General features: G+C 55.5%; 1 protein-coding gene across 1 annotated transcript in view; it reads left to right on the top strand.

Moving 5' to 3' along the window:
- CFAP46 (cilia and flagella associated protein 46) overlaps positions 1–26590 on the top strand; it is an 89269-nt gene that overhangs the window by 5678 nt on the left and 57001 nt on the right. Inside the window, exons 8-22 of the mRNA XM_049697026.1 lie at positions 207–317; positions 3354–3453; positions 9546–9644; positions 11480–11670; positions 16159–16387; positions 16547–16667; positions 17927–18050; positions 18261–18391; positions 18929–19056; positions 20076–20209; positions 21475–21687; positions 22820–22985; positions 23695–23844; positions 24697–24804; positions 25315–25481. Of these exons, the coding sequence (XP_049552983.1) occupies positions 207–317; positions 3354–3453; positions 9546–9644; positions 11480–11670; positions 16159–16387; positions 16547–16667; positions 17927–18050; positions 18261–18391; positions 18929–19056; positions 20076–20209; positions 21475–21687; positions 22820–22985; positions 23695–23844; positions 24697–24804; positions 25315–25481 (2172 nt within the window). The remainder of the gene's footprint in view (positions 1–206; positions 318–3353; positions 3454–9545; positions 9645–11479; positions 11671–16158; positions 16388–16546; positions 16668–17926; positions 18051–18260; positions 18392–18928; positions 19057–20075; positions 20210–21474; positions 21688–22819; positions 22986–23694; positions 23845–24696; positions 24805–25314; positions 25482–26590) is intronic.

Raw genomic sequence — 26590 nt, 5'->3', positions numbered from 1 at the left:
ATGGAGGGAGATAGAGCCTGGGCTGGCAGTGAGGGAGGAGGGCGTGAGAGGTCATCAGGAGAATGGAGAAGGAGAAGGTGTTACCTTAGGCCTTCTGTTCAGTGAGGACACAAGTTCATGGACCTCAGATTTTTTTAGGATAATTTAAAGAAATCTGACAGATCTTTTGGTTATTTAATATTTGATTAAATCAATCTATATTCTAGAAAACTGGATAAAAATGATTTATCTGAAGATACCAACAAAATTCTGAAGGATACCTATAAATGTTTAAGTTATTACGATCACCAGAACTTGCCTTCAGTCAGAGAGGAAAAGTAAGTGTTTATGTTTTTGCAGTTTCACATCTATGTACAGCATTTCGTAGCTATAGGAAAATGTGGAAAACCACACAACCATCATTACGGAAGCAAGTGTCAAGCATCGTGGAGGTGTCAGTGTTTCCCTCTAGTCTTTTCATGTCCTGAGCTGTGTACTGCTTGGCAGCACCTGGGTTATGAAACTTCACATCATACTTTTTAAAAGTCAAATTCGACTTCTAGTCACAAGTGCTTTTCAAGTTACGACACCATCTTACACCTTCTGAATAGACGCCTCACAGTTGAGCCGCAGAGGAGCGTGCCTCTCCCTGAGCAGTTCCGTTGTCAGCTCTCTGCTGCCTGAGTCCTGCGAGCACTGCTCAGAGCTCAGTCCTGGATTGGATTCCTGGGAACTGGTAGTTGAGCCAGAGGCTGAAAGAAGGGTCTGGAATGTACCCCCAGTTCAGCTCTTTCATCAGGTTCTCTGAGTTGCTCTAACTCAGAGCAGGTCCTGCTCGTCCCGTGCCTGGGCACAGCCTCCCTGAGGGGCCCTGGGAGGTTCCAGAGGGGGGACCGTGGGGACAGAGGGGACCACATGACACCAGGACACCTGCCCCGCCTCCTAGGACTGCACTGACTCCACTGCAGGTCCACTCCCTGCTGGCGAAGTGGAACTTTTTTTCATATATTTACGGACATTTTTTTTCCTCTCGTTAATTTTCCAATGATTTCTTTTGCCCAGTTTTTAAAAAGTAGGTTGTAAATCATTTTACTAAGGACTTGCAAAAGCTTTTTCTGTTTCAAAATTTGAGCCCTCCAATTCCAGTATAGTTATCAATTGTGTCAGTATGTTTACTTTTTAGGTCTTTTAAAACAATTTTTGATGTACAGATGTGTTTTATTTTTATTTTTTTTATTTATTTATTTTTGGCTGCATTGGGTCTTCGTTGCCGCACACGGGCTTCTCATAGCGGTGGCTCCTCTTGTCGCGGAGCCTGGGCTCTAGGCGTGCGGGCTTCAGTAGCTGTGGTGCACGGGCTTAGTTGCTCCACGGCATGTGGGATCTTCCCGGACCAGGGCTCGAACCTGTGTCCCCCGCATTGGCAGGCAGATTCCTAACCACTGCGCCACCAGGCAAGTCCCAGCTGTGTTTTATTTAAGATAAGAATAATTTGAGCTGACGTTCATCCCCCAGCATCCTGGACCAGGCTCCATTTAGACCCGTCAGGGAGTCCCCACGCTTCTGGCCCAGCAGCCCGGTCGGTGGGCGCTGACCTGGCTCCCGCAGGAGCCCCGACATGTGGCCTGCACGGAGCCAGCTGCGACCCTGCTCCCGCGCCCGCCACACGCCCCCCTCCCCCACCCTGCCTGTGGGCCTGTGGCTTCGCGGTTGCCAGGTTACTGCATGTGGCTTGTGATGTGGCTTCCCGAGTGCTCAGCCCAGCTGCTCCCCAGGCCTGGGAGGGGCGTGGCCCCTGCTGGCCTGGGTCACAGGCTCAGCCGCTTGGAGATGCTGTCTGTGGGGTCAGGTCCTTCCTCAGCCCCGAGGCTCCAGCCGTCTGTGAGGCGCCCGCTGACCCCTCCCCACCTGAGCGTCTGTATCTAGAATTCGGGTAGAAATAAAAGTTCTGTGAGGTTAAGACCGAAAAAGCACTGAAAATCAGTGCTGGCTCCCTTTGTGGGTTCTCCCTTCTTCCCTGCACAACAGGCACAGGTGGCTGGAGCTCGGGGAGGTCAGAGGGGCTGTGGGTCTGGAGGCCCCACCAGGGTGCTTGGAGGTCCGGGCTGCACGGGTCGGGGCAGAGGGCAGGGACCTGCACCCACCCCCGTGAAGGGAGACGGGAGGGCGCTTATTGCAGCGGACAGGGTGCTTGCTTCCGGGGTGGGTGCTGGGAGGTGGAGGTGTTGGATAATGTTCTCCCGGCTGAGAAGCGTCTCTGAGACTGAAAAACAAAGCAGGCAGCTCTGTAAAGTGCAGTTAGGAAGTTCATTGGGGGACTGACACACAGGCAGGACCGGTCTGCGGACGACAATCCAGAGGCATCCGCAGCTGTGCTCTGAGCCACCAAAAGGGGCGCAGGGGACTTAAGGAGGACTTAAAGGGGCAGAGCTAACACTGGCACCTGACTACCAGTGGGACCGAGGGTCTACCTCCCCTGGGGTTCGGTGACCACTGTCAGCACAGGGCACTCTTCAGTTTTCGTATCAGGTGAAGGCAAGGGTTAGCATTGCCGGGGCTCCTCTGCTTTGGACGCATTCCTTGTGAGTGGGCGGAAGCTGGGTCGCGGTCACTAGAAGGAGGCGGGGGTGAGACTGCGGGCCTGAGAGGAGCTGACCAAGTGCAGTCCGTGTGGTCCAGCCACAGTCAGGTTATGATGCCTGCCTCGGAAAGAGCAGGGAGGTGTTGGCTTATCCCCAAGGGAGGCTGGCATGTCTGGGGACGCTGCTGGTGGCCACTGTTGCTGGTGACCAGGGGTGCTGCTAAACACTCCACCGTGTGCAGGACGGGTCCCCACCCAGCAGAGAACTGCCTCATCAAGACGTGATGGTGTCAGGCTGGGAACCATTGCCTTGATTCCTGCAGTTTTAAGTCTTAAAATCAGGAAGTTTAGTCCTCTGACTTTGTTCTTTTTCGGAGTTGCTTAGGAGAGCCTAGGTCCTTTGCATTTCCGTGCACATCTTAGCATCAACCTGCTGATTTCCACAAAGACCACGATTGGCACTTGGTGACTGTGAATGCTCTGGTCACAGCCCCGAGGAAATGTGTGTCTGTCTCTTGTCACCCCTGCCCCCCACCAAGGGCTCAAATGGTGATGCCCAGGGCTCACAGCCCCTCATCAGGCTGCACCTGCACCTGCCCTGAGTCAGTGGAAGTCCCTCCAAATCCTGTGTCAGGGCCAGAGGGGGCTGGACTTAGGGACCCTCACCATAGGATTTCTCTTCTCTATTTTATTCCTGCCTCCCCTAAATGACAGCTGAAGGCTTATTCTACCCACAGGTGGGTGTTTCTTGTTGTCTTCTGTTGACCCAATGCTGTTTTGTTTCTGTTTCCAGAATTCTTTTGCTTTTTGAATTAGCTCATCTTTCTCTGATCTTGAAATGTGGGGAGATCACCTCTGACTGCCTCTCAGACTTGAAGAAGATGGACAGCAAAGTAGGTGGTCAGGGACTGGGTGCACCACCCCTACTCACTGTGATCTTGACATGAAAGGCAAAAAACAAAAACAAAAACGGGAAAGGAATTCAAAAGCCCCTCACCAGGAGGGCCTAAATTGTTGTATTGGTAAATTTCCTTTCAGTCTTTTTTAAGTGCAATTCATACAGTTGAGATGATGTGATTTTTGCAGTTTTGCATCAATAGTATCATTAATGATAAATGGATCAATTTGTCAAGAGAATATAACAATTGTACATGTATATGCATCCAACATTGGAACACCTAAATATATTAAGCAAATACTAACAAATCTGAAAGCAGAAATAGACAGCAATGCAACAATAGTAGGAATCTTTAATACCCCCCTTTCAACATGGATAGATCATCCAGACAGAAGATCAATAAGTATGTATTGGGCTTGAACTACACTTTAGACAAAATGAGCCTAATAGACATCCGTAGAACATTCCAGTCAATGGAGGAAAATACACATTCTTCTCAAGCACACATGGAACATTCTCCAGGACAGATCATACATTAGATCAGCGGTACCCAACCTTTTGGGCACCAGGGACCAGTTTCAAGGAAGACAGTTCTTCCACAGATGGTGGGTGGGGGTTGTTCAGGTGGTAATGCGAGTGCTGGGGAGCGGCAGGTGACACTTTGCTCGCTTGCCTGCCGCTCACCTCCAGCTGTGCGGCCTGGTTCCTAACAGGCTGTGGACTGGTACTGGTCCACGGACCGAGGGTTGGGGACCCCTGTGTTAGATCATGAAACAAGTCTCAACAAATTTAAGATGATTTTCTGACCACAGTGGTGTGAAACCAGAAATCAGCAACAGGAGGAAAGCTAGAAATTCACAAAAGTATGGAAATTAAACAACATACTCCTGAACAAAGAAAAAATCAAAAGGGAAAAAAAGATTTTGAAACATAGGACAATGGAAATACAACATACCAAAACTTATAGAATATAGCAAAAGCAGTCCTAAGAGGGAAGTTCATAGCCAAAAACACCTACAATAAGAAAAAAGAAAGATTTCAAATAAATGACCTATATTTATACCTCAAGGAACTAAAAACAAAAAACAAAAAAACAGAACAAAGCCCAAAGTTAGCAGAAGGAAGGAAATAACAAAGATCAGAGCAAAAAACAAATGAAATAGAGACCAGAAAACAAATAGAAAAGATCATTGAAACTGACAGCTGGTTTTTTGAAAAAAAAAACAAAATTGACAAACAGCTAGACTAGGAAAAAAAGAGAAGACTCAGAATCAGAAATGAAAGAGGAGACATTACAACTGATAACACAGAAATACAAAGGATCATAGAGACTACTGTGAACAATTATATGCCAGGAAGATGGGTAACCTATAAGAAATGGATAAATTCCCAGAAGCATACAACCTACCAAGGCTGAATCATGGAGAAATAGAAAATCTGAATAGACCAGTGAGTAAGGAGGTTGTATCAGTAATCAAAAAATCTCCAAACAAGGACAAGATGACTTCACTGGTGAATTCTACCAAACATCTGAAGAAGAACTAATGCTAATCCTTCAAAAATTCTTCCAAAAAATTGAAGAGAAAGGAACACTCCCCAATTCAGTTTACAGGGTGAGCATTACCCTGATACCAAACCAGACAAAGGCACTATAAGAAAAGAAAATTACAGGCCAATATCCCAGATGAGCACAGATGCAAAAATCCTCAACAAAATACTAGCAAACTGAATTCAGCAGAACATTGTAAAGATCAAACACCATGATCAGTGAGATTTATCCTGAGGTTGAAAGGATGGTTTAACGTAGGCAAATCAATAAATGTGATATATCACGTTAACAGAATGAAGGGTAAATATACGATCATCTTAATAGATGCAGGAAAAGCATTTGACAAAATTCAACATCCTGTCATGATAAAAACGCTCAACAAATTAGGTATAGAAGGAATGTACCTGCACATAACAAAGACCACATATGACAAGCCCACAGCTAACATTATATTCAATGGTGAAAGAATAAAAGCTTTTCTTCTAATACCAAGAATAAAACAAGGGTTCCCACTCTTGCCACTTCTGTGCAACATAGTACTGGAAGTTCTAGCCACAACAGTCAGACAAGAAAAAGATATAAAGGTCATCCAAATCAGAAAGGAAAAAGTAAATGTGTCTCTGTTTGCATTTGGCATAACCTGTTTATACAGAGAAAACTCTAAAGACCCCACCAAAAACCATTAGAACTAATGAGCAAATTCAGTTAAGTTGCAGGATTCAAAATCATCATCCAAAAATTGGTTATGTTTCTGTTCACTAAAAATGAACTATCTGACAGAGAAATTATGAAAACAATTCCATTTACAATAGCATCAAAAACAGTAAAAGACTTAAGAATACATTTAACCAAAGAATTGAAAGACTTGTGCACTGAAAACTAGAAGACATTGATGAAAGAAATTGAAGAAGACACAAAGAATGGAAAAATATCCCATGTTCCTGGATTGCAAGAATGAAAATTGTTAAAATGTCTATACTACCCAAAATCACCTACAGATTCAATGCAATCCTTATTGCAATTCCAATGGCATTTCTCAAGAAATAGAAAAAAAAAATTGTACGGAACCACGGAAGAGCCAAAGCACTCTTGAGAAAGAAGAACAAAACTGGAGGCATCACACTTCCTTATTTCCAACTATACCACAAAGCTATAGTAATCAAAACATATGGTACTGGTATGAAAATAGACACACAGACCAATGGAACAGAATTGAGAGCCCAGAAATAAGGCCACACACATAATGTCAACTAATCTTTGACAAGGGCAACAAGAAAACGCTGTGGGGAAAGGACAGCCTCTTAAATAAACGGTGCTGGGAGAACTGGCCACATGCAGATGAATGAAACTGGACCCGTACCTTACACTACTCACAAAAATTAAATGGATTACAGACTTTAAGACCTGAAATCGTAAAACTCCTATATGAATACATAGGGCAAAAACTTATTGACATTGTTCTGGGCAATGATTTTTTGAATATGACAACAAAAGCAAAAGTAAACAAGTAGGACTACATCAAACTAAAAAGTGTCTGCACAGCAAAGGAAACAACACAATGAAAAGGCAACCTATGGTATAGGAGAAAAATATTTGCAAACCATGTATCTGATAAGGGTTTAATATCTAAAATATATAGGGAACTCATACATCAGTAGGAAATCATCATCATCCAATGGGAAACATGGGCTAAGGACCTGAATAGATTTTTCCAAAGAAGATACTCAAATCGTACATGAGAAGGTGCTCAACATCATCAGGGAGATAAAATCAAAACCTCAGTGAGTATCACCCCACACCTGTTTGAATGGCTGTTATCAAAAAGATGAGATAACAAGTGTTGGTGAGGATGTGGAGAAAAGGGAACCCTTGTGTTCTGTTGTTGGGAATGTAAATTGATACAGCTATTATGGAAAACAGTAGGGAAGTTCTTTAAAAAATTAAAAATAGAACTACTATATGATTTAGCAATCACACTTCTGTTTGTATGTCCAAAGGAAATGAGATCAGGATCTCAAAGAGATACGTACACCCCCATGTTCACTGCAGCATTATTCACAAAAGCAAGATGTGGAAACAACCTAGGTGTCAGTTGATGGATGAATGGATAAAGAAAAGTGTGTGTGTGTGTGTGTGTGTGTGTGTGTGTGTGTAATGCAGTGTTACTCAGCGAGGAGAAAGGCCATCCTGCCATTTGTGACAGTGTGGGTTAACATGCTCCCTGAAAGAAGCCGGACAGAGAAACACAACAGCCTGGGGGTTGCCAGGGCCCGGGGGCGCAGGAAGTGGGGAGGTGCTGATCAGAGGGGACAGACTTTTAGCTTTAAGACGAATACGTTTTGCGGATCTAATGTACAGTTTGGTGACTACAGTTCAGAATTTTGTAGCGTATACTTGAAATTTGGTAAGAAAGATCTTAAGCATTCTCACCAAAAAGAAAACAAAACAATAACAATGTGAGGTGATGGATGTATTAATTCATTTGATTATGGGAATCATTGCACAATGTCTATGCTTTTACACTTTACTCTTTAAATATATACAATTTTATTTGTCAATTATACCTAAATTAAAATTTTTACATAAAAATAAAGCAGAGTAGACATTTCAGAAAAAAACATTAGCAGACTTTCGAAGGTATAGTAATGCAAACTATCTAAAATGAGACAGAAAGGAGAAACACTAAGGAGGATATAGGGAACATCAGTGAGCTTGGGACGACTTGAAGCAGACTCTAATGTATATGTAATCAGAGTCCCTGAAGAATAGAGAAAGAAGGGGACAGAAAAAAAATATTTTAAGAAATAACGGCTCAAAATTCTAAATTTAATCGTCTGTAAAGAGCAGGAAATTATGTACTGAGGAACAGAGAGAAGAATGACAGCAAACTTTTTGTAGGAAATAATACAAGTCAAAAGACATAAGATCAACATCCTTAAAATATTAAAATAAAATTAAAAATAACTATCAACCGGGCTTCCCTGGTGGCGCAGTGGTTGAGAGTCTGCCTGCCGATGCAGGGGACACGGGTTCATGCCACGGTCCGGGAAGATCCCACATGCCACAGAGCAGCTGGGCCCGTGAGCCATGGCCGCTGAGCCTGCGCGTCCGGAGCCTGTGCTCCACAACGGGAGAGGCCAGAACAGTGAGAGGCCCGCGTACCGAAAAAGAATAAAAAAACAAAACCAAAAAAACTATCAACCTAAAAAATCTACACTCAGAGAAAATATCTTTGAAAATCAGGGGCAAAATAAGTATTTATTAAAATATACAAAATCTGAAAGAGTCTGACTTACACTACAAGAAATTTTAAAGGACTTTTTCAAGCAGAAGGAAAATGATGCCAGGCGGAAATCTGGATCCACACAAATAGTGAGGAGGACCAGCAAGGGGAGCCGCATGAGTCACACAGAGACGGAAAAATCTGTAAATCTCTTGAAAAGATAATTGGCTATTTAAAGCAAAGATAACAACATGGATCAAAAGACTCAATATTGTTAAGATGTCAGTTTTCTCCAGATTGAACTGTACATTCAATGCGATTCAATCAAAGTCCCGGCAGCAGTGTTTCAAAAATTGGCAAGCTGAGTATAAAATTTATGTGGAAATGCAAAAGATCTAGAATAGCTAAAAGCAGCTTTGAAAAAGCAGAACGATGTCAGAAGACGAGCACGACCTGATATAAAGTCTCCATGGTTGAGACAGGGTGGCTTTGACATGGAGACTCACAGAGACTGAGGGACAGGACAGGGTCCAGAAGGAGACCTACAAGCGCGGGGCCTCCAGCTTGCATGAGGTGCAGAGGCTTCCGATGGGTGACAGAGCATCTCATCCACAAATGGTACCGGACAAGGAAACAACCATGTGCGAGAACGTGAGCATCGGCCTGCACTTCATACCGTGGACAGAAATCAACTCAAAATGCATCATAAACCAAAACGTGAGTTAAAATGATAAAACTTCTGGGGAAAACGTTAAGAGAAAACAATAAGAGGAAACTTTGTGAGCTATTATCTCACAAGCACACACCTAGTAGACGGCTAAGCCGGAGACTGACCGTCCCAGATGGCCAGGAGTGGGATGGGAAACGGCAACCCCTTGGGAAAACAGCTGAGCAGTTTGTAAAAGTAAAGTGTGTGTCAGCCACCCACCCAGCAAATCCCAGGCCCCCGCCACCCCGCCGCCTCCAGCAGGACGCCCCGTCCAAACCCGGCAGGGATTCAATGAAAGAAATCGGCCAAGTTTCATAACAGAGCGTTTGTCTGAAGTTGGTGTAGTTATTTAAAAGTTCTGTGTCCAGTGAAATTAACTATCAAAGGTGAAAAACAATTTTTTTCTAGCTTTCTCATTCAAATCTTTGCATCTTTTGGAAACATTTGAAGTTTTTCTTATATATATTTGTATCATCTAATTTTTATTTGTTGAATTTCTACCTAGTACACGAGTCATATTTTTAAATGGTCTTTGAAGTTAGTGAATGTGTGTGATCGCTTTCGTTAAAACTCTCCATCTTACACAGCAACTCCTGTGCCCCGCAGGATCCCGGGGAGCTAATTGAAATCGAATGCCTGGAGTATGAATTGGAAGCTGAAAGACTTGCAAATAAAATGAAAATCTACACCCGAGAGGCTGTGGAGGTAAGTCCTCGACTGGGAGCCGCAGCAGATGCTGAACTGTTGTGCAGGTTCCCTGGACCCTGTGATTTGACTGGTGCCAGGTTTGGGGGGGAGACCTGACAGGCACGGGCCAGCCCCTGTGCCCTGGTTTCCCACCCGTGACTGTGGCCTCTCTGGTAGGAGCTCCAGGGGCCTGGGTGGCCCCCAGCTGCCGAGGCCGGCTGCCGTCCTCCTCTGCGGCACGGAGCTGGACCCCCCACGGCTCCCAGGGCCACCTTGGCCTGGCAGACGTCTGGGTTCATGCAGCCCATTCTCTGGGCCAGGGGCTGGGGTGGGACCATCCTCTGGCCAAGCCCTCCTGCGGCCTGTGTGGAGTGGCCCACCCCAGCACACTGATAACACTTGCCATTGGTGATCGCTGAGTCCCCATGAGAGCACTTTGCCATCCTGACTCAGGTCCAGGAAGGCACACGTTGCCCCGGCTCTAGTGCGGGGCTGTCGGCCTCGCTGGGCTTGGGAAACAGAGGGGCTCCAGTGAAGTGGTGAGGTCATCACGGGATGGGGGAGGGGGGACCTCGGGGAGGGTGGAGGGCAGGTCCAGAGGACCCGCACGAGCGTTCCTCCCTCGCTGCCCCCTTTGGAAATCCCTGACTTGTCTAGAATATTCCACTGGTATTTACTGAGGAGGCAGCTGTCTCTCTGAGGAGTTGGCGCATGGCAGCCTGGTGAACACGGTGGCAAAGTGACAGACCATGTGAGCTCAGCGTCCTATGTAATGCAGTCAGAGCTGGTCCAGCAGCCACCGCCCGAAAAGGAATCCAGCGATCATTTATGTTCTTTAATAAGAATCCTGCAGTTGGAAAAAGGGAACCAAAATACCCTGAAACAGAGTGATGGCGGCTGGCATTTCTTTGGGGCCCAGGTGTCCGCCCCCTGGCTCAGCTCCTGGGACCCTCTCTGGAGCCCTGGAGCCGGGCTGTGCTGCCCCTCTGGAGCAGGAGAGGCAGCGTCGGTGCCGTGAGCTCTGCCAGGGGACGATCAGCTGGGCCGGGGCTCTGCGAGTTCGAGGCCACCTGGGGGATGTGCGTGTTCCCTTTGGACTTGCCCAGGTGGCTGCCCCTGCCGGCGTTGATCTTCTCGAGGGAGGTCGTGGGCTACCTGTTGACCGCGTGCTGGTGCTGGCTGGTGGTGGCGCAGAGACTGCAGGGCTGTGTCCCTCTGCCTTTGTCGGCCTCGGACCTCGGGCCAGGGGCCCTTCAGGGGCACCGGTTCAATGAGGCTTTGATGGACACATCTTGGCAGGCAGGAGTCACAGGGTCTGAACCCCAAGCCTGTGCTGGTCCCTGTGGCTTGGGAGCAGCACAAGGGGAGGCCCCCAGGTGCCAGAAGCCAGGGCCCATGGACATGGCTGAGCTTAGGCGCCAAGGCAGCCCTAGTGGGCGCTGAGGGAGGCATGGAGCTGGTGAGGCCCCTTGCACAGGCTGAGGCCGGCCAGCGCCTGTCTGCTGGGCAGGGCGTGTGGGGCACGGACTGGAGGAGCTGTTCACTGGGTAGTGGACGTCACTGGGCGTGGGCCCCATAAATGTACAGGGCCAGGAGATCAGCAGCCTCGCTCAGATGGGCTCACAGAGGAGAGACGCACCCAGAGGGCGCAGAGCCCGTTCTAAGGCAGGGTCTCGACCGAGCCAGGCCCTTCTAGAGAAAATCACGCAGGCCGTTTCCACGGACAGACTCAGACTGTGGGCCCGGGCCCCCCCGCGGCCTCCTGGGCTCAGGGTCGGCCGGGGCTGCCCTGGCTCGCCCTGTGCTGCGCGTTTGCCCCCAGCCTCACACATGGGCCACTGTCCTTTGTGCAGACCCAGCTGAATATAGTACAGAGACTGGACGTGGTGCTCCAGCGAGCTGTGCGCCTGGGCGACCCGCGGGTCATCCACGTGGTGTGCGCCACGCAGTGGAACACCTGCCTCCCGCTGCTGCAGCACGACCTGCGGCACCATCTGCGGAAGTCGCTGGCCAGCATCGCGGAGGTCCTGGAGAAGGTGGACAGGTGGCGGTCCTGGGCTCTCCCCCCGGGGGGAGACAAGCGGGCGGGAGACCCTTGGGGTAAGGACGAAGTCCAACTCATTTTCCCAAAAAAGTGGGCAGGAAGGGCAGCAGGACTCCACGGCTCCCCGCAGAAGGGCCAGCTTGAGAGGCCGGCAGGCCGTGGGGGAGGTGTGTCTGGAGTGCGGGGGGCAGGGCCTTGCAGGGGGGAGGCTGGGGGGCACCCGGGCAGCAACCATCTGAGGTCGAGAGGGGCTGAGGAGATAGGCTTTGTCAGGAGGGTCCTGGGCTGCATGGCAGGGGGATGGCAGGGCACTGGGCCTGTGGGCACAGGCGCAGGAGGGAAGGTGGAGTGGGCGGTGAGTCAGTGAGGCCCCCCGGCTGGGGGTCGCAGCCCATGGGGATGCTGCAGTTGGTCCCTGGCAGACAAGGGGTCTGGGAGACGGGGACTTGATGTGTGGGCAGAGAGGAGCTGTGGGGGGTCACCCAGGAGGGGCTGTAGCCGCAGGGAGGGGCGGTGGGGAGAGCTGCCCTGCCCCGTCTGCTCCTGTGATTAATTAGGGTTGGGTTTCGTCGCCTACTTGAGCCCTCGGAACAGGGGTCTCGGCAGGGGAGCCAGGGGCCTGGTTGTCAGCCTGAGGGTGGGCAAGGGGGGTCCCCAGGGTCTCCGGTATGGTTCATTTCCTGCCGGCACCTGGGGGTCTTGGCTGTGAAGAGGTGCATCTCTCTTCAAATCTGGGATTTTTACCCATTTTGAAAATAGTTTCTCCTTCTGGAATCCCATGGGGATGTATGACAGGCTCCTAGCCCAGCTACCAACCCCCCCCCCCCCCCCCGCCCCCAGCGAACCTTCCACACTCATGGCCCCACCCCCCATGTGTGACACGCTGAATTCTGACAGATTTCCTCCAGGCCATTAGTACTCTTTTATTTTACAAATTCTCTAATTTTCCTTCCTTTCTTTAGCCTATGTTTTTAAATTTTAATGACTATTTCTTCCAAAATATCCTTTTAGTTTATTTTCATATTTGCCTGATTTTTAAAAATAATGTCTTCTAGTTGCCCTCTTTTCCTCTGACAGTTCTTTTTCTGATTAACTTTATTGAGATATAATTGCACACAATAGAATACAAACATTGTTAATGTCCCTTCGTTGTGTTGTTTTTTAATCATGGGTGGGTGTTGAGTGCCGTCAAATGTTTCTTCTGCATCTATTAAAAGGTCTGTGACTTTTCTCTTTTGTTCTTTAATGTGGTGAATTATGCTGATTGAACTTTGAGTGGTGAACCAACCTTGCATTCTCTGCATGGTCCTGACATATGTCAGCGTGTTGTTAAGGATTTTTACGTGTAGGTTCATGAGGACGTTGGCCTGTGATTTTCTTCTTTTGTAATGTCTTTGTCAGGTTTTGACATCAAGGTCATGCTGAATTTATTAAATGAATTGGGAAGGTGGGAAGGATTCTTCCTCCTCTGCTTTCTGAAGGAGTTTGTGCAATCTTGGTGTTTTCTTCCTTAAATGTTTGATAGAATCCAGTGAAACCATCTGGGCCCGTCTGAAGCATTTCTTTTTCCATCCTTTCAATTCTCATCCTCTGTGGATCTTCCAATTTAAAGTGTAGAACACAGCTTTTAATAGCATGTAGTTTGGCCTCACTTCTTTCTGTCTAGTATGATAATCTCTGCCTTTTAACTGGAGTGTTTAGTCTCTTTGCGTTTAGTGTAGCTTTGAACTTGTCTACAATCTCATCATTTGTTTCCAGTTGTCCCTTCTGTTCTGCTGCTGCTCTTTCCCTGCCTTCTTTGAGGTTAATTGAATTTTTTACCATTGGATTTACTTCCTCTATCAGCTTTTTTGTCCACTGTACCCTTGGGGTGGGGGGGATTGCTGTAGGGCTAACAGTGCACATCCTCCTTAGCCAAGTCTGTGTGAGGTGGTGCTTCCCACCCGGCAAAGGGAAAACCTCACGCATTTCCCTTCATCTACCCCACTTTGTGTGGTTGTTGGCATGTCTTTTACTTCTCAATGTGTTATGGGCCTCATCTTACAGTTCATTGTTTTGCTTTTAGCAGCCAGTGGTTTTTTAAAGAAAATTACAGAGAAAATCAATAGTCTCTTATATTTGCCCACTTCTTTGTCAATCCCACAGGCTCGCTCTTCTTTCTTACCCTCAGATCCAAGTTTCTTTCTGCTGTTATTTCAGCCTGAGGAACTTCCTTTATTTTTTTCTTGTAATGCATGACTGCTGGTGATGAATTCTTTTGGCTTTTGTTGATCTGAAAATGACTTCACCTCACCTTCATCTTTGAAGATTATTTTCACCAGTTGCTGGATTCTGGGTTTACAGATTTTTTTTTCTTTAAACCCTTTGAAGAGGTTGTTTCATTTTCTTCTGGCCTTCGTAGTTTCTGATAAAAACCCAGCATCTGGCCCCTCTTACGTTCTGACTGTGGGTTACCTTTTCCTGTTTCCTTGCATGTCCAGTAGTTTTTTATTGTGTACCGAATGTTGTGGTTGGTGCACTGTGGAGTCTGTGGATTCTGTGATCTTTTTAAAGAGAGTGTTGCTTTTTGTTCTCTTGGGTACTTCAGTTACCGGTTGAGAGCTGGCTTCTTGTTTTGTTGGCCATATCTCTGGAAGGTTACAGTGTCTTCCAGCCTGTCTCAGTGGGGCTCAACCTCTAGCCCGGTTGCACCCGCGATCTCCGTGGGCTCGGCTGACATCCGGGGTGTGAGTGAGGGATACCCAGCTCTCTCCTCTCTGGTGGGCAGGCCTGCAACAGCTGCTCTGGTACCCGGCTCCTCTTCTCCAGCCTGGAGCAGCCTTCCCAGCCCAGAGCAGAGACCCTCCCTGTGGACGGCAGGTGCCCTGGTTCTGGGCCCAGTGCTCTGCCCGCGATGCCACGGGACACTGTCTCCAGGCAGGGTGCGGGCTCCTTCCTGAGTTCCCGCCTCCAGGGACCCCAGGCTTGTGCTGCTCAGACCCAGTGCTGTGTTTGGTCCAGCTTCACGGTGGATACTCGTGGCAGAGACTTGATCACAGTTGGAAGCAGAAGGAACTCTGAAAATTACTCATTTCTAATCCTTTTCATCTGGTCCCATTCATCCTGTTTTGACAGGGACGGAGTCTCTCATTCGAGCCTGCTGTGCTTACTCACCATCATCTCTGTGGCTTCCTTGAGCCAATGGTTTACCAGGTTGTTCCTGACGCTGGCTGTTCCGCTGTGTAGCCCTCTCCGCCTACCGGGTTGCTCCTGACCAGGGCTGTGCCTCTGTGTAGCCCTCTCCGCCTGCCAGGTTGTTCCTGAAGCTGGCTGTTCCTCTGTGTAGCCCTCTCCGCCTGCCGGGTTGTCCCTGACCAGGGCTGTGCCTCTGTGTAGCCCTCTCCGCCTGCCGGGTTGCTCCTGACCAGGGCTGGGCCTCTGTGTAGCCCTCTCTCTGTGGTGTCAGCTTGCCTCAGATGGCTCCTCGCGTGGTCCAGCCCTGGATGAGTCTCGCATTATGGATTCAGGGTCAGGCTGCCCAGAGCACACAGTTCGGTGCTGGTCCAGCTCCCATTCTGTGGGCCTCCTTTTCCGCTGCCTCAACACAGAAGAAAGTGGCCTATTACTGGCTGCTGTCCAGGCTTCCGGGCAGAGTCCGTGGAACCTGCTTCCCTGACGGGAGCGCAGACCTCACCCTTGGCATCAACCAGGTGCCCTCTCCTGCCCGCCACTCCCGGCCCCCGAGCAGCGGAGCGCCAGCCTCCAGGCGCCTTGGGCACTGCGTCCTCTTCCCTGAGGTCACAGGCCTAGCGTGTGACGCTGATGCCTTGCCGTGGCTGAGGGTCAGCTCGTGGGTCTCCTAGAACTTTAATTCGACCAAATTTGTTGGCTTTTCTGATGCTCGCGTCCAGGGTGGAGGCTGTGGCATGGGGCTCTGCGTGCTGTGGATGAAAGGCTTTGAGGAGACTGTGTTACCAGCTTAGACACGGCCGTCTCCAGCCCCGCCCAGCCCAGGAGGCTCCAGCAGAGGCAGCAGCAGGAGCAAACGGCCAGGCAGGGCCACGGGTCCACGAGAGGCGTTCTGAGCAGGGGTGTGTGTGCTTCGGCCGATGAGATGGAGAGAACTCAGAGCAGAGCCGAGACGGCCCATCCGCTGAGACAAAGCCTGGGCTTCGGTTGTGCTAAATGCACCTGCTTGGCCACGCCAGGAGCCTCCCGGGGTGCTGGACGAGACGCAGCGTCGGGCGCCCCGCGTTTGCTGAGCCCGCCACCTGGCTTTCGTGCCGCAGCCGTTCTCTGTAGCGTGGAGCCCGGCTGGGCCCAGCTGCCGCTCCTTGGCCCTGGTGCGCCAGTGGGCTCCGAGGTCTCCTGTGGTCTGCAGGGACCACCTCTTGGTCCTCCGTGGGTCCTTGGGGTAACGAAGGGCAGAAGGCGGGGCTGGAAAACCAGGCACCAGGGGTGTCCCGCGACACCCCCGCCGGGCTCTTGCAATGCTGTCTGTCCCCGCAGCCTCATGGTCCTGTTCCGTTGCCAAGTGCACATGGAGATGGCGTACATTGAGGAGGGTGCGGACCGGCTGGAGCCTGCCATGGGGCACCTGAGGAAGGCCATGCTCCTGGACACCCTGGGCCTCTACCAGGACACGCTCAGGATGGCCCTCAACCGCCTGCACCTCTGCGCCACGCCGTGCCAGGTCCCCAGGCGCACCGAGGACAAGGCCACCTTGGCCATTGAGCAGGTGCGCCCCGCCCCCCGGACCTGGGCCCTGGGGCCTCTGCGCCTGGGGAGGGCAGGTGCCCAGGGCGGGGCCCCGTCGGGCCAGGAGCGCTCAGCAGAGACGGGCAGCGGAGCTGCTCTGGACGACGCGGGTGCTCATCACGCCATCTACCCTTCGCAGGCAAAGAAAGCGATGCCGGAGGACAGTGTGCACAAGAAGCGGGCGCTGCTGGTGGCCGCGGGCCTGGCCCTGGCCCCTGACACCTTCCAGATCGTGCTCGACAGTGAGAACGAGGCCAAAGGTGCGCAGGCTCTCTCAGCAGCACACACACGCCTGACCCACCCGCCCTCGAGCTCCGCCCATACGGGCCTCAGGTGCCGGTGTGCAGCCTCCTGTCCCCACTCTGCGCGACAGAGCACCTCCCGTGGCGAGGGGGGAGGCTCACACAGCCTGGAGGCCCGAAGCCTGAGACCGGGGGCTGGAGGGAGGGGCCGCCTGGGCCTGTCTCCGGGGCCCACACGGCTGGCCTGCCTCTGCACCCGTTTCTCTCTGTGTCCAGTCTCCCCTTTAAGGACACCCGTCGTAATTGATTGGCCACCCTAACCCTAACGGCCTCACTTTAACTTGATTTCTCCTGGCAAGACCCATCTCCAAACAAGGCCACATTCTGGAGTTCTGGGGCTCAGGGCTTCCTCGTATACTTTAGGGGGCACTGCCCCCATGCCACCGTCCCCCCCGAGGATGGGGGTCCCGGGCTTCTCTGCATTACCCCCAAGTGTATCGAACCCTTGCAGATGGCAGATTAGCGCCCGGCTCTGGAGCACCCCGGCGCCCTTCCTCTCAGAGTCCCGCCTGAGGTCGCCCAGGGCTCCCTTAATGTTGGCTCCCCCGGCAGCCTTCAGCCGGGCAGCCCCTGCCGTCTGCAGATAGGAGCCGCGGAGGGAGCCCACGGTGGCCAGTGTGGTGGATCTGGGATGTGGACTGGGGGATGGCTCTAGGATGTGACCCTTGGCCTCGGTGGGCCACGGACCTTGTGCTGTCTCTGTGGCCGCCGCACGTCACCAGGTCCTGTTGTCACCCCGTCCGGGGCGTGGCAGTGCCACCCCATGCTTCCTTCTTGTCCTGCTGGGTGTGAGGGGCACGGGCCCAGTGGGCAGCCGCCCCGGACACGCTCGGGCTCTCTTGGTGCGTTTCACTCGGCGAGGGGCCGGACAGGAGTACCTGGCCAGGCGGGGGCCTTCCGCGGGGTCCCCGCCAGTCGGCTCCTGAAGGTGGGGGGCCGTGGGGACAGAGGCCACCACTGTGCTGGGCGCGGGTGGAGGCTCTTGGGGCCGGCCCGGCGGGTGCAGAGGGGGTCGTTCTGTGCACCAGCTGCCCCTGGTGCCCGGCGCCCCTCCCCTACAAAGGCACAGCTAGCGGGACCTAATCTTCATGAAAACGTCAAAAGACGCCCGGGAGGCGCCACCACACCCGTCCAGAGTCCTGCGCGCTGGGGTTGCGGGAACGTGCCCTGACCCGGGACCCGCCGCGTCACTGCCCCGTCCCGCTGTCCACCCTCAGTTTCCACCGGGGAAAAGCGGGGCCGCTTCACCTACCTGTACGCGAAGGCACGGCACCACTCCCTCAGCGTGGACGAGGCCGCGGGGCACGTGCAGCGCCTGCAGGGCCGGAACGCCAAGGAGAGGTGAGTGGGCGGTGGCCGGGGGGCGTGCGGGGGCTCCTGGGTCGTCGCGGCGGGGGCACTGGACCGCTGCCCGCCCCCTCGCCTGGCCCCGGGCAGAACCCCCGCGGGTCTGCCCGTCGCCTCGCGTCCAGGCTGGGGCGTCCATTGGGCTCGTGGCAGGAGCCCTGCGCCGGTCCTCCCGAGCAGAGAGCTCATCGTGCACCTGTGCAGGGTACAGATCTGGGCTGAGCTGGCCAAGGTGGCCCGGAAGCAGGGCGTGTGGGATGTGTGCCGGACGGCCAGCCGCTTCTGCCTCGCGTATGACGTCGGCAAGGTGGAGCGGCAGGCGAGGCTCAGGCGAGGTAGGCCCCGGGGCCACGCCTGGGCGCCCGCACTGGCGGGATCTCCCCAGGCGACCTGGGGTTGCTGCGGGGCCCGCGGGGCTCAGCGAGGGGACCCAGGGCTGCAGGCGGGGGCCTGCGGGCAGAGCGTGGGCCTGGGCCGGCTCCCCCGTCAGCGCTGGGTCCGCACGAGTCCGGCCTGCAGGTCTCTGGAATAGGTTGGTCTTGCGGACGGTGAGGATGGGGGGACCTGCAGGCAGTCCCAGGAGGCCCGGGGCCTGGGTGTTGGGGGCGGGGCCGGGGCCTCTCGAGGGGCAGAACAGCGCAAACAGAACCAAGAGCCCAGCTGTCAGGGAATCGGTGGGAGACTGGCCATGGCCAAGCTGGCTTTGGGGACACCTCGCCACCCCGTGGGGCCCCTGCGCTTGGGAGGTTTCTGCCAGCCCCTCCTGGGCACAGTGCCACCTCGCAGAGACCCCGCCGCCGCACCCGGGGCTGCGCCGCGTTCCCTGAAAGGCTGTTCGGGTTCTGAGCATCCTGCCGCTCTGCTGATTCCAGGGAAGAAGAAGAAGGGCGGGGACGGCGCGGAGCAGGACTCCTCGGGCCAGTCAGACGCCACCCTGCATAGGCCGGTGTCCCCCAGCCTGCTGCGCGAGTTCGCGGAGGTGGGGTTCATCAACGCTGAGGTGCGTCCCTGCCCACGGCCCCTCGGCCCCCGTGTCACCTGCCTCTGCACGGACGTGGCCCTATACCCCAGCCCTGCTCCCGAAGGAGCCTGTCCTTTAGGGAAGTTTTCCTGGGTTCTTGGGAGTTTTTCTGGGAGAAAGAGATAAATCAGAATGTATCGTGAGGGGTGTAGATGTTAATTTTCCTTAGAAGTAATGTTTGAACTGTGAATCCACGGTGACGTAGGTACCGCAGGCTGATGGTTACTGGATTTGGGAGTGCCCTCTGCATGGGGATAGCTTCAAAAGCACTTTGAACCCATTGTAAGGGAGGAGCGTGTGTTCTCATCTCAGCCCCTCAGAGGCCGCTGAAGGCTGCTGGCGACCACCCCCCTCAGCCCTGACCTGGGGTCGCTCCCGCCCCCTGCAGTGAGCATGCAGAGACCCCAGCGTCAGCCAGGTGGCTGAGCTGGGTCTAAGCTGGCACTGGCATCCCTGCACCTGCACGTGGTGGTGATTTTGGTGATACTTTGTAACTTCGGGATTCTTGGGGCCACTCGAGGTTGTTTATTTTGGGGGTCGATGGGGTAACCTGGACAGAACTCCCCGGCTCGTTCAGTGAGGGTTTGCTGAGTGCCTCCTGAGGGCCAGGCCATGCTGAGAGCTGGGGGCAGGTGACCGCGGAGCCAGGGATGGAGCCGGCATCACCCCCGGGAGGCAGGCAAGGCCACTTGCCCCCTGTCCTTGGTCCTGTCAGCCTGCAGGGCTTCCGTGCACAGCCGTGGAGGGACGGGGACTGGGTTGCCGTGGACGCCTGTGGTGTGACAAGGGGACGTTTGTGTCCCTGGGGGCTCAGGCTGTGCTCTCGAAAGGAGCCGGTCTCTCTCTGAGATGCAGCGTGTATGGGTGAAGCAACGGCGTGGGGTGGGGGAAGTGTCGCTGCAGGCAGGGAGGACCCAGGGGCTGGGAAGGCCCTGGGGGCATTGCGCTGGGTCTGTGCTCCCGGGACCTCTCCTCCACTCCACTCACTTCCTCTGCAGGCCACCGTCCACCTGCTGCGATCAGAGGGCGTGCAGCTAAATGACCGTCCCATGCCCCCCGAGGACCTGAGTCAGCACCCGGTGGGCTACATACCCGAGTCCCCAGAGGACAACGCCGAGTGGATCTCGTACCGGTAGGGGAGCCGCGGGGGCGCGTCCTATGCACCTGGCACCGCTCATGTGTGGCCTGGGGGCACAGGCTGGGACGTGGGCCGCGCCCAGACATGTGAGGGAAGTGGCCGGCTGTCCAGCACGGCTCACTAGCTCACGTCGTTGTTCGCTGTGGTTAGTCTTCCTCGTTATTGGTGGAAACGAGATGTGAGGGAGTTGGTGTCTGCGGAGGGAAGCGGTAGTCGGGGCTGGCCATGGGAAACTGTCCCGGGAAGTATGTGCATGGAAAGAGGGTCCACAGGGAACCCCCAGAGACTTGCCCACGTGAGATGCCAAGTGCGGTTTAATCATGAAATCGAGGTGCTGTGGAAACAACCACAGTTTTTAGCCATTGTTTCATCTAAAATTAAATATTCGAGAGGTGAACGCGGTGGTGAGTGAGAGTCCGCGTTGCGGTGTCGCAGGAGCCGAGGCTGTTGGCTGCTTCCCGCTGAATGCGGACAGGGGCCACTCTCCTGTTTGTCGCACCCAGTGGACGGGCCCGCACACCCGCCTGCTGTGGGGGGGTTGGGGATGCCGCCGGACTCCCTCTGCCCACGAGAGGCACAGGGAGGAGGGCCCTGATTTTGCGCAGATGGGGTTTGTCCTGGTGTTTTAAGTCGCCTGTGAGAGCGCAGCCCGCGGCCTTCCCCAGGGGCCGCCGCCGCTTCTGTCTGGGCCGGGCTCCCCACGCCTGGGGGAGGGCCCAGGCCACACCTGACCACTGCTTTTGTACAGCCCACGAGCTAACAGTGGTTTTGATGGCTTTTAAGTTTGTGAAGTTAAATAGCGAGAAACACACAACAGAGACTCCATGCAGCTGTCGAAGCCCAGGGTACTAACTGTCTGGCCCTTTAGAGAAAGGGCTTGCCAGGCGCTGGTCTGAGGCCAGCAGGTCCCACGCGCCCATGTGGACGGAGGAGGGCAGCCTGCGTGTGATGGGCCGGGGAGACTGGGCACAGGCAGGTGCAGAGCTGGACTGGCGGCCTGCAAGCCTCGGCCAGGGGTCCGTCCTCGGCCAGGGAGGGGCAGGGCGAGGGGCGTCCAGCAGGGAGATGGGAGAGCCAGGCGGATGGGGTGGAGGTGGGAGGAGATGGGCAGGCTGGGTCCTTCAGCGGGAGTGGCGGGCAGCCCCCAGCAGGGCAACTTTCTGACCCCTGGGCTCTAGGGATGGCTTCACACTGGTGTCTTCCTGCCGCTTTGGGAAGGGTCTTAATCCCGGGGAGAGCCTGACGCACGCCTTCTGTAGGACCTGGATAGAGGGCCTGTCGCAGTACACCATGAACAGCTGGCTGCGCTCGGCCGACATTGGGCAGATGATACAGGAGGCGTGGCTCGTGCAGAACGCCGTGGTCTACGTCCTGAATCACAACCAGCACCTCATCACGGCCGGGCGCCAGAGGGAGCTCGTGGACGCCTTGTACCACCTCCTGGGCATCGTCAAGGCCATGGGCCACAGCGGGTGGGTGAGGCTGCCAGTCGCTGTGTGCATCCTGGCTTCCCAGGAGGGCCCCATCCTGCCCCTGCCAGAGACCCTGGGATCGGGCCGGGAGCTGTGGGGTGGGACGTGCGGGGCCACCCTCACCTAGTGCGTAGCAGTGACAGGGCCTCTGTGTACTGGCCGTGCACCCCGAGCAAGATACTCACCCTCTCTAAGGCTCAGGGCACCGTGTGGGGATCGATGAGGTGCTCAGACGCCCTCGGGCCCGTACACGGATTCCCAGCAGCACCACTGCCACGCAGCTTCCCGGCCTGTCACACTCTTGTTGCAAACAGTGCGATTCTGAGGGAGGTTGGCGAGGCCCAAGCCTCGTAGGAACAGGGGTGGAAACCGACCTTGGTCTGATTTGGGGCGGGTTGGAAATCAGTGTCCGGGAGTTTTCATATCCAGGTGGTGTGAACTCATGAGAGACCGATGTTTTCACTACCCGAAGTTGGAAGTGTGAAAGCGTCAAGTCAGGCCAGACCTTCGCCTAATGAGGGTGACTGTGTGAAGCCCTCTTTGTGTTCTCTGCTGCTTGGGCATTTAGTCTAAACACTCAGCTTTAAAGTTTTCCGCCAGATCCCGAAGCAGAAAGGCTTCAGTGAGTCAGGACGCAGCTACATGTGCACATGGGGATTTTTACACCGCGAATAGGACGGAGCAGCCATGGAGGATGGCCTGCCAGTGCCCTCACCTCTCCTCTGGGCGCGAGGCCCGGGCAGGGTCCCCAGGACCGTAGGGGTTGCGGGAGCACCTCTCTTTCTAGGCGGGTGTCCGTGTCTCTGTCGTAGACACAGCTCGGACCCCTTTTGATGGTTTTAAATGTTTTGGTGCTGAGACGTTTCAGGAAGAAGCAGGGAGGTTCTGGTCCAAGCCCGCTCCATCTGTCGCCCAGTGGAGGGCCTGCTGGACGGCCTGGCAGTGGGCACGGTGGCCAGGTGGGCCTTTCTGTCCAGGCCCCGCAGGACTCCCTGAGGAGTCCAGCCCACACGGCACAGGTGTCTTCCAGGCGTGAAGGCGGCCTGGTGGAGGACGAGCCTTCACCGCAGGCAGTCCTGTCACCATGGCTTCCTCCCTGGGATGGCCTGGCCCGGACATGCTTCTCTTCCAGAGACTTGGCGCTGCTGGCGACGCTCTGCAGCACCCTGGCACGAGGCCTGATCATCGCCTGGATCCCAGCCCTGACGCCAGAGAAGTCTAGAAGACACACACGCTCAAACCCACTTCATACGCCGCTAGACCCTGAGGCCGCCTCTGAAGTCAGGACCGCAGTGGAGGTGCCGCGCCCGAGGGTGGGATCGGAGCCGGGGGAGTGGCAGACCCCGGGCAGTGCAGGCGTCAGTGGGAGAGCAGTTCAGGAAGGAAGCTGCAGGCATTCTCAGCTGCCCAGAAATGGGGCGTGGGGTGGGGGGACACGCTTTCTCTAAGAGCAAGGAAACAAGACGAGAACACCTGGGTGTCAGTGGTGGGGACGTCCCTGCAAGTCCCAGAGCTCAGAAAAAGGTGGACATAAGGCCAGAAAAATAGGACCAGTGCCAGTTCAGAACAGGAAAGCCGCAACACCAAAGGAAAGATGCACAGGCCGGGGATACGGGCGGTTCCACGGTGACCGAGGGGGGTTGTTTGTGCCCTGATTGCGTCTCCCGGGGACGTGGACTGTGTGGCGGTCTTCCCAGTCGAGGAGGAGGGATGTTGATGGGTGCTGACAGGCACGGATGACCCCTCACCCATTCCTAGTAAACGTGAGCGAAGATGAGTTCCGTAGTGAGTCTGAGGGAGGCGCAGAGTCTGCGGCTGCCCCAGGGGTGGCCGGGAGCGGCGCCTCCTTCCTGCTGAGGCTGTGCCTCAGCCCCAGGACTAGGGCGTGTTCGGGCCACCGTCCCTTCTGGACCCAGCACCGGGTCTGCTTGTTTTTGCAGCTTTGGGTCTTGGCTCGGGTCCCCTGTTTGGATTCAGGTGTCATGAGCAAGGACACCTCTGTTTCAGGTCTGCGAGTTCGCCCTGAACCTGACCAACGGGACGGTGCCTGAGGAGGCGGTGCCCGTCAGCATCCGGCAGCAGCTCATCGCCACGTGGGTGAAGGCCAAGCAGCTGCTGTGGCAGCAGATCGGGCCGCGCCTGGGCACGGACGAGCAGGTGCCAGCCGGGGGGCGTCCCCACTGAAGTCTTCCCCACCCGAGGGCGAGCAGCCTGGGGGACGGGGCGGCGGGGCTGCGGAAGGGGTGCTTCCCTTCAGGAGGGTCCGTCCTTGCCCAGGCCGACCCCCGAGAGATGGGGCGTGAGGCCTCCTCTGCCTGCCTGGCCGCTGGAACATCCCCTCGTTCCTCCAGCCGACTGGCCACGGTTCTAACTGTCCACCAAGAGCCGCTGGGCCTCTGGGGGCGCTGTCCACCCTCGGTGACACCTCGCTGTGGCTTTATCTGGAGGTGCATCTAGGCCACAGGGGGACACCTCCCTGGCAGGGCCCCACGGGCCACCTGAGCTGTGAACGCAAGGCCGTCGGGGTGAGGATGCAGGGACCCAGAGGGGAGGGGGCAGGGCCAGCCCCACGGCTTCTCCTCCTGCAGACGTGGGCCGTGGATGGAGGCCAGTGGGAGGTTCCCTGGGGCCCCAGCTGGAGCCAGGACGCGTGGCTCAGGTGGGAAGTGAGGCTGGCAAGGCAGGGACCATCAGGGAGGGGCATCTGAGCCTGCCGGGAGTGAGCACCGGGTTGGAGCAGGACCAAGGGAGGGGCCTCCAGGCAGAGGGCCACCGCTGTGCCTGGCCACCTGCCCTCCACCTCTGGCCGGCTCAGCCAGCCTCCGGGCCACCTTGGGGGCTGCAGCGCCTACTCCTCTTTATTACGTGAAGAGGTAGCTCGGAGACAAACACTTACACAAACAGCTCCGATCGTTGCCGCAGAGCTGATGTTTCACAGGGTCACTTCCCGAGTAGTCCAGATTCTCCAGCCCCGGGGCTGACGGGCCCTCTGCACTTCCTTCCCACCAGAGCGCCAACGAGGGCATCAACTCGGTGACCGGAGTCCTCGTTGCTCTGGAGATGCACTCCTGCAACGGGCTGGGCCTCATGGACTTCACGGTGCCCCCCTTGGCTCAGGTAGCTGTCGCTCCCTCACCCCACAGGTGTCACGTCCCCCCAGAAGTCACCTTCCTCCCCCTTGGCCCACGCAGGTGTCACTAGGCGCCTGGTAGGCATTCCAGGGGCTGTGCCCCGACAAGGCTCCCCAACTCGAGGTGCTTATTCGAATTGTGCTGTCGAGACAAGGAGCCCCAGGTGGCCAGCGGCCCTGCCGTGTTCTCTGCACAGCGCTCCCAACAGAGCCGAGCGGTCCCCTCAGGGCCCCTGAGTCTGGTCTCCTGGCTCCTCAGAGGGCAGGGCTGCCCATGTGGCAGGAACGCAGTGTGGACACTGGGACATTTGTCCTCAACCCACCAGCCCCACCCAGGCTTGGCCGCAGTTGGCAGCTGGAGCCTCAGCCTTGCAGGTGACTCGGCCTAGGCCGGGTGACCACTGGACCCATCCGTGTGATGTCAGCCGTGAGCTGGCAGCAGAGACGCCCCCCCCCCCCCCGCACTCACAGACGCCCGTCTCCCCCGCCACCGGCAGCTGGTGAAGATGGCCTTGGAGTGCAGCTGGTCGGACCCCTTCGTGGAGCTGCAGACCCTGACGCGGCTGACCCACTTCACCTACGTGGCCCGGGACCACGAGGCCACCATGGCCTGCTCGCAGAAGGCCATCCAGACGGGCATCAAGCACCTGCAGGCCTTCAGTTCGTGAGTCGCCCCAGCGCCCGACCTGTGTCCCTGTGGCGCGGTGCGTCCTCTGAGCCCGCCAGGCGGGGCAGCCTCACCCGCTCGGCCCTGGAGCCGCCCCGCCAGCCCCGCGCCGGCCGGGGCAACGCCTCAGCTGCGGCCCCTGGAGAGCCGTGTTCAGCAGGGTCCCGAGGCCCCACGAGCCCCGCCAGCTGCGGGCGTGACGGGGGCTCAGAGGCCGAAAGGGCCGCAAGGCTCGACCGGCGGCCGCTCCCACAGGCAGGCAGCTTTGTTGAGTTAGTTTTGAGCAGGCGACTTAGGAGGCCACGTAAATTCGGAAGTAACTGAAGGGTGATTTCAGTGAAATGAAAATAGCCCCCCTGCCACTGGCTCCTCTCCGCCCGAGCGCTGCTGGCGGCGGGCTCTCCAGGGCGCCCGGGATGGCCGCAGGCGCTCCAGGCCGCTTGCTCCTGTGCCCCGGGCCCCGTTCAGCTCGTCGGTAATCAGGGCTTCTGATCCTTCCGTCTTCCTAAACAGGAGGTTGTTTTAAAGTTGTTTCTGTTGTGAGTATTTCTGCTGTAAAGACTGTTTCCCTTGAGGCTCTTCTCTTTGCCTTTCTTCTGAGTCTATTTCCTGAAAGACGGGATCCTGGCCCCCAGGCCGGGGAGATACCCACCGTGGCCGCCCAGCCAAGCTGGCCGCTCGAGGCCGGATCCAGGGAGGCCTGGCCGCCTGCCTCTGGGTGACGCGAGTGGAGGCCTGAGCCCCTCCCGGTCAGGATCCCGGGGCCAGCTGCGGGAGCACGGCCGCCACGCCCCAGCAGCTGCTCTGGGGCCTGCGTGGGACACCCCCGTGGGTGTTCGGGGGCTGACAAGTGACCATGACCCGAGCTGTGGTCACCCGCCTCGCGTGCAGCCAGGGCCACAGGCTGCTCCGAGCTCCCGTGGAGGCCCCACCCGCACCTCATCTGTCCCTGCAGCGGCTCCTGGGCAGGGGCTGCCGTGCCCGCACTGGGAGCAAGGAAACCAAGGCAGGCAGAGGCTGAGGCCCTGGCCGAGGCCACCCAGCAGGTGGAGGCGGAGCGGGGAGCCCCGGCAGCTGCTGGCGTGAAAACCAAGGCAGCTGAAGCA

This window comes from Orcinus orca, chromosome 14 (genome assembly GCF_937001465.1).
Source record: "Orcinus orca chromosome 14, mOrcOrc1.1, whole genome shotgun sequence".
Classification (NCBI taxonomy): Eukaryota; Metazoa; Chordata; class Mammalia; order Artiodactyla; family Delphinidae; genus Orcinus; species Orcinus orca.
Note: the sequence above shows the minus strand (reverse complement) of the source record. Positions and strands in the feature narration are given on the sequence as shown.